Here is a 12381-nt window from a genome sequence, read left to right on the forward strand (position 1 = left end):
CTGGTTTGTCCAAAATCTTTGATTTCCAAAGCAGTCAGGATAATGTTGGTTTGGATGTGATTGTTTTTGTACAAGACTTCTTTCAGCGTAACATGAGTGATTTTTGTTCTTCCCGTACATAGAGTCATAACTGAACAAAAGTTAGCTACAGTTTAACTGTATCAATACTAGCCTAACATTAGACAAAACTCAATGCCTATCCTGTCAGATCCTAACCTGACTACTTTAAAGTACCAAATCTGATCCAAGCCGGACCACCAAACCCTGAGACCATTAGACCTAGCATTCGTGTCGTGTTTCCCGTGTTTGTGTCGTTTTCGTGTCATACCCAATATCTTAACGGATCGTGTCGTGTAACACCCATTAAAATAAAAGGGTAAAGTGACCCGACCCGAAATCGACCGGATAATATTAACAGGTAATTTGACCTAATCCGTTACCAGTTAAGAAAAAATATTTTAAACCAATAAATAATCAAATGAAAAACATAATACTAAATAAGTATATACATACTATATTATCACATTCAAAACATAAAAACACATTTGTCTTTGAAGTATTACATATTTACATACCCAAAAAAAGAGCATAATAAATAAAAAAACATTAGAACATTACAAAAGATTTGCAAAATTAAGGGAGTTATGTTTCAAGGTTTGGAACCTTGCATATTTTCTTACAATCAAACTCTTCAATTTTCATCAATCACTATGGGAAATGGTATTGGAACTTTGGCTTGATATATTGTCTTCAAGAGTTATATTGATGATATTTTCAGTGAGGCTTTTTACATTAGCACTCTCTTCTCATTTATCCTATGGCTATTGTTTAAGTAAAGTCTTTAATATAGTTTTTTAATTAATGTAGAAGTGTGAAAAATATAGACTAAAAAATATATAAACGCTCGGAATGACAAGCTTTACAACTTTCGTGAAGGGTTTAACTTTGAAATGTGCCACTATAATCATATAAATCATAGATCAAAATTTAACCGTCGATTGTTGTTTACATTTATGCTTCATTTTTCTCACCAAATTTTATTTTTTCAGATTTTATTTTTTGAAAACATGATCTATTAGAGGATACAAGAAGATGAACAGTTCAAGTTGATATTATGTTCAAAGTTTTACCGTTAGTGAAAATATTGTTTGGTGTTTATAAAGTCTCTACAAACCATATAACATCGACTCATATTAAAGATTTGAACCGTTCATCTTCCAACATCTCCCAAAAGATCATGTTTTCAAAAAAGAAAATTTTAAAAAATGAAATTCAATATAAAGAATAAAGCCTAAACGACAATCGACGGTTAAATACAAATTTAAGGTTTATGGATTATAGTGTCGGATTTTGAAGTTGACCCCTTCACGAAAGTTGTAAAGCTTGTCACTATGAGTGATTGTGTGTGTGTGTATATATATTTTACATTTCTTACACTTCTACAATAATTATTATTAATTTTATTACTTTTACACTCAAATAAAAAACACTATTCATGACGGTTTGGAGGGTTTTAAAAATCTAAACGATAATGTAAGTGTAACCATTTTCTATTCGTGGAGGAATGATGAATCACAAGTGTTTATATATTTTTTTCACATTTTTCATACTTGTAGGGATGTCTTATTGCCTATACTAATACTATACTAGTTGATTTTAATTTTGGACAACATGTTAAATAAAATTTATCCTATCAATGATAATAAGAAACTCTCATAATAAAAATAAATAAATGAATAAAACTTAATTTTTTTTAACTTATATAGAATAATAATACAAAAATATATATTTAATATAGAATATATCAATATATACAATATGACTATTGTATTTTATAATAAATTTTTTAGTAATTAAACTTTAAAATTATAATTTATTTTTCTTAACGGGTCGAGACAGGTTACCAATGTGTTACCCGTGTGTATGCCCGTTAAGAATCCATTATTAACGGGTCACCTGATAATAACCCGATTAGTTATCGTGTTGACCCGAAACCCGTTATTTTCGTGTCGTGTAAGAAACTGTCGGGTTTAACCATAACATTGAAAGTCGATTAGCCGGGTTTATTGTGGTTAAATTCCAACAGGGTTTATTGTGGTTAAATCCTAATTGGTCCATGTCACTCAATATTACGGTCTAGTGGTATTCCTCTTCATTTGGAAGTGAGAGGTCGTAGGTTCGAATCTCATGGATGGCGAATTCGATACCAAATTAGGTTGCCCATTGTGTGGCTTAGTCAAACTCCCCCTCCCCTTAGTGTAAAAATATTGATGTACTCAAAATAAAAAAAGGAACTTTAACGAAAAGTTCTTGGTACTGTTCACTTTAACGAAAAACCACATTTTTACCCTAAAAAGTCAATCATGTTACTATTCAATTAACCTTTTATTTTGTCCTTATCGTTAAAACTCAAAGTTTTCAAACCCTTTTTATTAGTTTTTCTAAATAAAAAATCCTAATTGGTCCACAACCAAATTAAATAGCCATTTATTATTGGATTCTCAACAAATATTTCTTTCCTAGACGAAGTATCTAAAAAAAATCCTACATAAAAGAGGTATCCAAAAAATCTATTGTGAGGCTAATCTTACCTCTTTTTCTAATGTAGATAATATCGTTTGTTTAAAAATAAATAAATAAATAAATAAAAATAAATAAAGAGGTATCCAAAAGAAAAGATGGTAGCTACCAACTTAAATCTCCTTATTTCTTAAAGAAGGGATTGCATCTCTTTTTCTCACACAATCATGCATTATATACAACATGCACATGCATATTTTAGCAAAATTAAGAAATCCTAGCTGCCTTTCCACCTTTTGTTTTCCATTTTATAATGTTGCATAATGATCGAAGCAATTCATTGTTTAGGTCTATCACTAAATCACATTACACAGAGATCATGAGAATAAACCTCTCAAATTTATTGGGAAATCAGTACGATTTTGATTCATTAAAATTAATAATTTCAAATGGTTAGTTAACATTTTAATGTGAATGACTTCTTCCTATACCAATTCCTTCGTTCCTATACTGATTTCAGATGGTTTGTTTCCAATTGTTGCACAAATCAAACATGGGTCGTATCAAAGAAAACAGACCAAACATATGGGAAAGGAAATACAATGATATTTCTTGATTTACTTTTCCAACTTACCAAATATAAGAAATGAATTCATTTCTCATCCCCTTGAAACATATGGAAATTGATCTCCCACCAATTCATTTCCACAAACCAAAAGGGAATTAATCCACTAGGAGGCGCACATAATAACTCAAATTTCTGTCATGATCTAAGCTAACAAGTAAGATATATTCTGAAATCACAACAACATGACATTAAGATCACAGATTCAGTAAACCGAATTATTATAAACTAATTACAATTAACTTATATATCTGAAAAAAATAATGGGCGGAGCATTCCTTACTAAAAACCAACTTAGAATTTTCACTAGGACTAATCTTTGAGGAATTAAAGATTATTAAACAAAAAGTTGCTCGAGTCCTATTTGAACAATTGAACCCCAGCAGTTATCTTCCCAACCAACAATATTTTTTTATCCCATTTTACCCCAGCTGATTAATTACAGCAAACTTATCGGGTACTCAAACATACTAATCTAGACACAACTCATAATTGGAGGGGATAATCATCAGAGATTTCAGCCAAACCCCTAAAAGTCACAAATTAATCTCCATATCATATCTTAATTAATTTCCACTAATTAATCGGGGCGATTATTTTACTTCCAAAAAACAAACCAATAAACAAAAGCAGCCAGAATTCAGAGAAAATCAATTAGGGTTTTGAAACTTTTTGATAGGGTCTCAATCATAGAGTTTGTTATACAACCAGCTTCTCTAGTGAGAACCCTAATCCAATACAAAAGGGAAACTCAACCCTTCTATCAGTTTAGCTGAAAAAAAAAAAATTGGATTGATTTTCTAATTCTTCATGAAAGACTTCCAAGAGAAAAACAAGCACCTAAAAGAAGATCATGAAGAAGAAGAAGAAGAAGAAAATCAAGAAATCGTGGATCATGATGATGTGCATTCACAAGAGATTGAAGAACAAGTTCCGGCAAGTGACGATGTTGATCATAAGGGTAAACAAGTAGTGCTAGACAGTGACGTTGTTCATCATCGAAGCGGAGATCGGGTTTGTGAGCAATGTGGGAAGATATTTCAAAATGGAAAAGCTTTAGGAGGTCACAGAAAAGTTCACTTTAATCAATCTCTTCTTCCCAAGAAGAACAAAGCATTGTTTAAGCCGAAGAAGAAACATGTTGCTTCCAATGAAGGCGGCAGCAGCAGTGAAGTCTCGTGCTATGTTTGTAAAAAGGATTTTCCATCAATCAAATCCTTGCACGGACACATGAGACTCCACCGCGAAAGAGATTGGAAAGGTGTGAGACCTCCGGGGGCTGTTCAGCCTCCTTCGGAAGAGAGCAAATCTTCTTCGTACGAAAATGACTCCAGTGATGATGATGGTGATGGTGATAGTAGTTTTTCCGATCACACCATAGAGACAGACAACGATGCAGCAAAATTTTTAGTAAACTGGAAGAAGATCGAACAAAGACGCAGGATTGCTAACCAAAGAGATCCTAATTGTGAAGACAAAGTTGGTGAATTCGGAGGGAAAAAGCTAATAGAAGAGTCAACAGTTGGATACAAAGGTAACCCTTCATCCAAGAACATCAAATTTGATGGTAGAAGTAGTAAGAAAATTACCATGGAGAGAAGTAAAAGTTTTGGAGGTACAAAACCCAAAAAATATATTGGCTTGCTTGATCAAACCCTCAACCAGATTTCAAGCAAGCCTCAAGAGTTTAGATTCAGAAGATCAGATGCAGCGATGAGTGACGTGAATGAAACGGGGTTCAGTAGTAAGTATGCAGCTGACCAAGTTAGTGAATCTGCATCAGAGAAGGCAATAGAAGAGTCACCTCGTGGATACAAAGGCAATACTCCATTGAAGATCAAGTTGAAACTTGATGGTAGAAGTAAAAAAACTTTGGAGAAAAGTAGAAATTCTGGGAGTGTGTCTTTTGTGTCGAATAAGTTAAGAGTTGGAGGTAAAGAAAAGGTTTCTGTGGAAGAAGATGACGATGATGAGAATGCTGATGAGATTAGCTGGAGGGTGAAGTCGAAGAAGGTGATGATGAAGGCAGTTTCGAAAACAGGTAAAAAGCCCATCAAAGACACGGCTTTACTCGACCAAGCCCGCTACCAGATTCCACGAAGAACTCAAGAATTTGGTGCTACTTATGCTGAAAGGGGAAACTACAATGGCTCTAGTGCTACCAGTAACCAAGTACTTGAAAGAGCAGAAGAAGCTGAAGCAGTGGAGCAGGAGACCAAACAGTTTGTATGCAACATCTGCCCCTGCAAGTTCTCAACAGGTCAGGCTCTGGGAGGCCACAAGAGAGGTCACAACTATAGAATGCCAGTGGAAAATGCCCCGGGGACAGCAGAAGTAGCACCGGTGGATGAAAAAGACGGTGAGATCAATATAGTTCCTGAAAAACTAGACTTGGATCTCAATCAACTTCCTTACGAATCGAACGACGAGTGAAGGGGGAACTGGTTAACTTGCTTGTTGATACTCGCATTTTATGAATTTCAGGAGAGTTTTAACTCCTCCAAGTAATTTGACTGTGATAGTTTGATTTGTTTCTCATAGAAAAGAAAGAATCAATAATTAGTGTTTGTCATTTGTTTCTCAAAGAGAAGTGATTTTCAGTCCCATTTTCTCGTTCTAGACTCCTTCCCCTTGTTTCTTTTTCTCGTTCTATGCTCCATCCCCTTGTTTCTATCCTTATAATTGATGAAATCAAAGGAGAATTAACGTACATAAACAAGGGAGAAGCACAGAAGGAGAAACTGAGAGTACGAAAATCCCTACCGTTCCCCAAATGAAATTGATGAAAATTGCACAAGTTTGTTGCAGCATTTCTCAGTATATAAACTTATCATTTGTAAATGTGGCGTGTATTTTGGAATGCAACCAAATTATGAATGTGGTGCTTCCACCATTCTTGATGCACAATTCTTTCGAAAGGTAACAGAAAATTTCCATGCTGGGTATTCCTTTCTTTGATAATTTATCCGGGCATGCTACATGTAAGTGTGCTATACTTTCTGTCATGTTTATGCCGAAAAATCAGCAGGAAAACTATTCCAACCCGGGCATGTCACATACAATTTCTGCAGCACAACCGGCAGTGTAATACGAAACAGGTAAGGCCTACTGTTATGCGATTGATGCACGTGATTATTGTCGAACACAGCACACCTATAAAGAATTTGCTCCATGTCAACGGAACTCCATGGATTTAAGTTGAAAGTTGAGCTCTCTGCCCGCTATAAATTTCTTCACTTTCAGGTAATAATCTCTGGTCAAAATCTTCTAGACTCTTCACCAAAGGTGGCCTCCCAAGTTCCTTGGTCTGCAGCATGGAATAGTAGTCATTAAGAACTGATGATGTATCATTGGTTTGGAAGTAAGTCAACATTGACTTGTACTGCAAGGTTCAATTTCAAAATATAACAGAAGTTTGCAATTTGGCCAAGCACAGAAGACTGGGAATGCGCGGAAACTAACCAGACTGTCACAGTGTCACAGAAGAACCACACTCGAAAGAAAGCTGATACATTTCACTAAATACAAACTGAATGACTCATTTTCTGGTAAATTAATTTGAATGACTGGAAACAATGAGTAAGAAGAACTAAAATGAAAAGATTAGACGTTGCGCCAGTGTATTACTTATGATCTTCAATTTGTGTGACCGACACCAATACGAAATTACAAGGTTGACATTACTCCAATTTGCTTAGATGCCCCAGAATCCCAAATTGAAACTATTAGTAAATTACAGGGAATAAAAGTTAATTTGGCTTATGAAAATGTGATTTTCTATCACCAAAACATGGATAAGTTGATCATAATCCATATGCAGGCTTCATTTTTTTAATTTTTCTTTGGATAGGTAATGAAATATAGAAAGAAATGCATTATAAGCAATAACTTCATTGAACATTGGAAACATCTATTGAATGAGTTGTTGTCTAGAACCTTCGTACCTCTGAGTTTCTATGTCGTTCACTTTCACGTATCTGTTCAACTGTCATTCCAAACCATTCATCGATCCAAGAAAAACAATTCCGATGGCTTTCTATGAAAAGAGCCCTTTCACCCTATAAAAAGTATCTCGGTTATAGTAACAGTTAAAAGTATAATAGAATAAAATGAACTAAAACTTCATATAAACGTGAAACTGAAAACCAATATAAACTTAAAATTTCACTCCGCTTAGAATCTTTCTTAGAAAATGAGAAAGCGAATATTTGTTAATAGAGAAAAGAAGTGCAGACGAGGACAAGGTGACCTCAAACACAGTTTACTAGCTTTTTAGAGGATATGAATCTTCTGATACTTCCACTGGAGTTTTAATGCTTTACTCACATCATATGTATGTTGTTCTAAAGCCAATCAGATAGAGATGAAATTTCATCAAGAAGGTTGATTTGGTATAGTTCCAACCCAAAGAAAAAGACATGATGTAAGTTTCTAGAAATGTCTGTGACTAGGGACATAGAAAATTGACAAGTGGAAGTTTGGATTACATAACCAATGGTTACGACCGGTCAAGGTTAATATTCTGGTCTCGTTGTTTCCACCGTATCATTATTTTTTATTTCCAACAAAAGTAAACATTGCTCATTCTGCTGCAAAAACAAACCTGAACTATAAAAAGAAATTTACTTCTAACTTATTGGTTGTCTTTTTCATACAAAAACAAACTGATGCTGCCATTTGCGTAGCTATTGTGTTATAGAAGACGTTCGTCATAACCAAAAGACGTATAACAAAAATAATAAATGATAACGGTCAAAATCTAAGAGAGCCTACCAATAGCAAAGCTTGTTCAAGTTTATTGCCAAAACCCCAATATGGTGCATCAATGGTGACCAGTTTGTAGGCTGTCATAACTGGATCCGACTTATCCTGAAATTTAAAAGTAATAATTAACAGGTTGAAAGCTAGATAGAGAAGTTTCTAAGATAACTATAATCAGAACGCAACATCTTATCCATCTCATAAATAAATATTCAAGCACAAAGTAATACACAATAAGATTAAGCTACTGTTAGGGCATATTCCAACCTGCCATTCCTCTAAAAGTGGACCACGTCCAGTTTTTGCTGATGTAAATTGGGATAAGTCCGTGTTGTTAGTGCCAACTATGTAACTCCAGTAATCTCTTGCTGATGAAGCAATATCAACAATTTCCACATCCCTAGTTGTTAATTGTGCTTTGCTTAGACCGTGAACCTAGGTTGTAGTTAACGAAGTATCAAAGAGGATGATGAGGCCATTAAATTACAAATTTTGGGCTACAAAAAGAGTCGCAAAATAAAAGAACAGAAAACTTTTCTAGAAACCTACATTATCCGAATGGCCCTTGTCAGCTCTGTGAACAGTTTCGACGGTCAGCTGAAACTTGGTGAAGTATGGGCACTGCAAAATCCCAAAACAAGATCATGCTTCTGATTTTAAAAAAAGTCCAAGAAGAGATGAAGTATCAATTGTTTTCAGAGATGGACAAGAGAATTTACCTTAATTACTGTGCCATTGGCCATACATTTGCAGTCAACCAAAATCCCCATTAGAATAAGTTCGAAGTGTGTTAAAAAACAAGGTATACAACAATTGACTAAAGGAACGCTTGGAAAACCTGTTTTGCATCTTGGGTATGCGTTCCAGGCTTCCTCTTGCAAGATGAGAGCTTCTGCTGGTGCAAAAGTGGTAAGCCAACCAGGAGCTTTGCTGGAATAAGAAAATGAATGAATAAGTAAACTTGGAATGCATAACATACACGTCTAATTGAAACGGTATTAACAGGTGATCCACTTCACCGAAAAAAGAGAGTAAACAAACAGTGAGGCCACCGTATATGTAGGAACATAGGTGTTACAATGCTGTGGTAAAATCAGGACCAAAATACATTATTTTTCAACTGAAGAAGCAAACTTCAAGTTTTCAACATCATCAAATAAACAATTTAGCGACGGAAACTTAAACTGACAAATTTGAACCGGTTTTACCTTTGTAGACGATAAATTTTAGAACTGTAGTGACCCTTTCCAAATACATCATCTTCAAAGGGTCTACTCTCTACTATTTCCACCCCTTCGGTACTGGTTGTGTTCTGTTTCTGCATCTTCATGACCATGTACGTCTGGGCTACTTGATACTGCAGTTCAAGTTCAATATGTGGTTAACAATCACTCCAGAGTTCTTTTACAAATGAAAATTAAACAAAACTAATCGCTTCGTTAAAATTTTAGTAGAACACAGAATCATGAACTCTTGAACTACATTTACCTCTTCCAATGACACGGGCATGACAATACGACTTCACGCAAGTCCCCAGTTGAAAGGACAAGAGTTAAGGAAACCTCAAAACTCAAAAGAAAGGGGGCATAGTTTTTGTATTGCAAAAGTCGTACAAATTTACCAGAAAAATTAAAGATAAAATCTTTAAGTAGCATTCAGTTCTAATTAGCTAAATACGCAAAGAACAATAAGAATAAGGGCGGCCCCAAGCTAACAAAGCTCCCGCTTTGCGAGGGACGTAAACCCCCATGAATAACAGAAAAGATTGGAACTTTGCCTTCCTATTCTATGTTCTTCATTCACAAAATAACCCTTAATTTGTAACAGATTAACACATTTAAACACCCTTAATTTGCTCAGTTTTGTCTTAATCCAATATCTGCCATCACCCCAAGTAAAAATCTACGCTAGAACAACATAAATGAAATTCAAATGGCATTTTCTCAGCAAACAGATAAAATGGTAAATAATTCAAACCCATAATTCAGATAACATAATTAAGCAAAAATATAAAAGGAAGGATACAACTCCTTCATCAGAACCATTTTCCACCGACTTAAATCTTCAAATATTCCACCAAATTTGTGATCCTCAGCTTCAAACGTGGCACAAAACAGACAGAACCCAGAACGCAGAAGCAGAATTTGAACCCAGAAAGCAGAAGCAGAAGCAGAATTTTGAGAGAAGTCAGAGGAGGATTGTTTGAGCAAAGCAGGATTGAGGAAGATAGCTTTCTGGTTTTGCCAAGTGCAGGGAAATTAGATTTTTCTTATTTCTTTCCACCGTTGGCTTTGTAATAAAAAGGCACGTCACCAACTCAGCCCCCAGCGCATTTTAGCATGAGTCGACCAAGGAAGCGGAGTCAATGAACGTCGGAAGACTTTCTCGAGGTTCTAGACACGCGTTTTGCCGTCAAACGGTGTCGATTCCGTTCATAAGAAAATAGAAAGGGTATATTTTTGGCATTTGATTTTTAGGAAAATTAATAAAAAAGATTTGAAAATTTTAAATATTAATTAAAATGACAAAAATGTGTTGTTAGTGAATAGATCAGAAGTAACTTTTTAGAGTAAAAATATCATTTTCGTTAAAAGTAAACAACACCGAAAATGTTTCATTAAAATTCCTTTAATTTTTTTTTGGATTTGAATATTTTATTTTATATTGTTTGCTTGACAATGACACCACATTGCATCGTTCAAGTCGGCAGTATTTCCTCTTTTATATTTTTTGGATTTTCTTTTCTTTAAGTAATGTGATTAGAGGGGGAACGGCAACCACAACAAGGAAGCATTTGCTTTAATTTTGTTGTTTATATTATCCCTAATTATCCGGCAGTGTTGTCACATGGTTATTTGTCTCCGGCTATAATATATAGATGGGGGTTTTATTTGTGCATCATCTCAAAATACGGTTTAATATGTCGATGAATCGAATTTTTGTGTGAATACGTTTGCGATTGCTTTTTAATTTGTCTAGACTGCACTATGGGAATCCATTAGCTCTAATTTTGATTGTTTGTCCTCAACAAATGATCATCCTCCAAGGGAGGGGAAATATTTCTACGGATTTAAGGAGATTATTCATTTGATTATCAGTTTTGTTGGGTAACTCATAAGAGGAGGCGTAAAGGTGGGCATGGTCTAATTTGGACCGGTTTGAAATTCAAACTGCATGCAAGTAAATTACTAATAACATACTGGTTTTGTTCAAATTTCAATAAATTAAGGTGAGAAATCAGTACAAACTCGATTATTGTGGTGCAGTTTTGTTTGTTCGATTTGGACCTTAGTCTGATATTTTTTTTCTTTAAGCGTTTTTTAGTTAGTTAGTCTCACAATTTATAGATATAACTTAGGATACAAGTTCAGAGGAAAAGTTGGATTTTCATCATCGTGCATGAGCATACAAACAAATTTTTTGTTAACATTTAAGAGACAAATATTTAAAGGTGCTACTTTGGTCACATCAACTAAATTCGTCCTTACTCAACTTGATTTAAACCCACTTAGACAAGTTAGAATTGAGTAATAAGTTTGGTTGGGATGATGCATTGCTCATATATGTCCAACACGATTTCTGACACAAATTCTCCCTTGAACAAATTATGCATCCCGCTTCAAAATATATAAACATATATAAGTGATGCATATCTTTTGAGATGATACTTTAAGATTGTGGCTATTTTTCATTTGGAAAATTAATGATTTTATCGTTTTAATTTTTCTTTGGATGAAGCTTTGTAGTTTAATTTATTTTTGCAATGGTCTAACTTGAACTGGTTTGGAAGCTGTTTGGTTCCACTTTTTAGTGTATATTGATTTGTGGAATTGAACTTTAAGTCTTACATGATTTTACGAAATTGAATTTTAACTAATTTTAACGTTATTTGGTTTACCATTTTTTTTTTTTAAAAGAAGTAAATTTTCATTTTACCGTTTGAATATAACTTAAGTTGAACCCCTTTAACAAATGTCATAGTTCAAGAAGTAAAACGCTAGTTTACTCTTTGACAAATCTTGAAAATAAAAAGTTAAAAGATTTATTGTGGAGCCAAAAATAATCAAGAGGCGACACGTAGATTTTTAGATAAAGAGGACAAAATTACCCTCGAGATACACTGGGTTTCTTACATGTGAGCAGTGGAGAATTATCCATCAACTGAGTCAAGAGTGCCCAAAATAGGTAACAAGTTCAAATTTATCTCATCCATCTTTACTCCATATCCTCTACAAGGAAATCATTCCATAACCTTCAAAACCTTCCATATAAATTAAATTAATTAGGCTAATTATTGGATTAATTCCTAATTAATCCATTAATTACCAAATTAATCATCATTACACCCCAAAAAACATCCAAGGGCCGGCCATGCTCTATAAATAGGACTCCATCTTCTTTGAAAGACTAGTTCCACACTCCTCCAAAACTCTCAAAAACTCTCCAAACACTTTTCTCTCTAAATTCTAACTTTG

General features: G+C 34.3%; 2 protein-coding genes across 2 annotated transcripts; one reads left to right on the forward strand and one right to left on the reverse strand.

The window, feature by feature from the left end:
• The first annotated feature begins 3926 nt into the window (after window positions 1-3926).
• Window positions 3927-5617, forward strand: LOC137743079 (uncharacterized). Its single transcript, XM_068482994.2, has one exon. It carries the CDS (start codon window positions 3956-3958, stop codon window positions 5576-5578), a length of 1623 nt encoding a protein of 540 aa, XP_068339095.2. The 5' UTR covers window positions 3927-3955; the 3' UTR covers window positions 5579-5617.
• A 448-nt stretch (window positions 5618-6065) lies between these two features.
• On the reverse strand, window positions 6066-10350 carry LOC137742519 (uncharacterized). Its single transcript, XM_068482406.2, has 9 exons — window positions 9932-10350; window positions 9395-9425; window positions 9115-9263; window positions 8626-8836; window positions 8456-8527; window positions 8174-8341; window positions 7919-8014; window positions 7090-7203; window positions 6066-6452 (listed from the first exon to the last, which is right to left on the reverse strand). The coding sequence occupies exons 1-9, from the start codon at window positions 9949-9951 to the stop codon at window positions 6339-6341; spliced, it is 975 nt and encodes a 324-aa protein (XP_068338507.2). The 5' UTR covers window positions 9952-10350; the 3' UTR covers window positions 6066-6338.
• Between the last annotated feature and the right edge of the window lie 2031 nt (window positions 10351-12381).

The sequence above is a fragment of the Pyrus communis genome, chromosome 11, assembly GCF_041283825.1.
Source record: "Pyrus communis isolate YQ-2024b chromosome 11, ASM4128382v1, whole genome shotgun sequence".
Taxonomy (NCBI): domain Eukaryota; kingdom Viridiplantae; phylum Streptophyta; class Magnoliopsida; order Rosales; family Rosaceae; genus Pyrus; species Pyrus communis.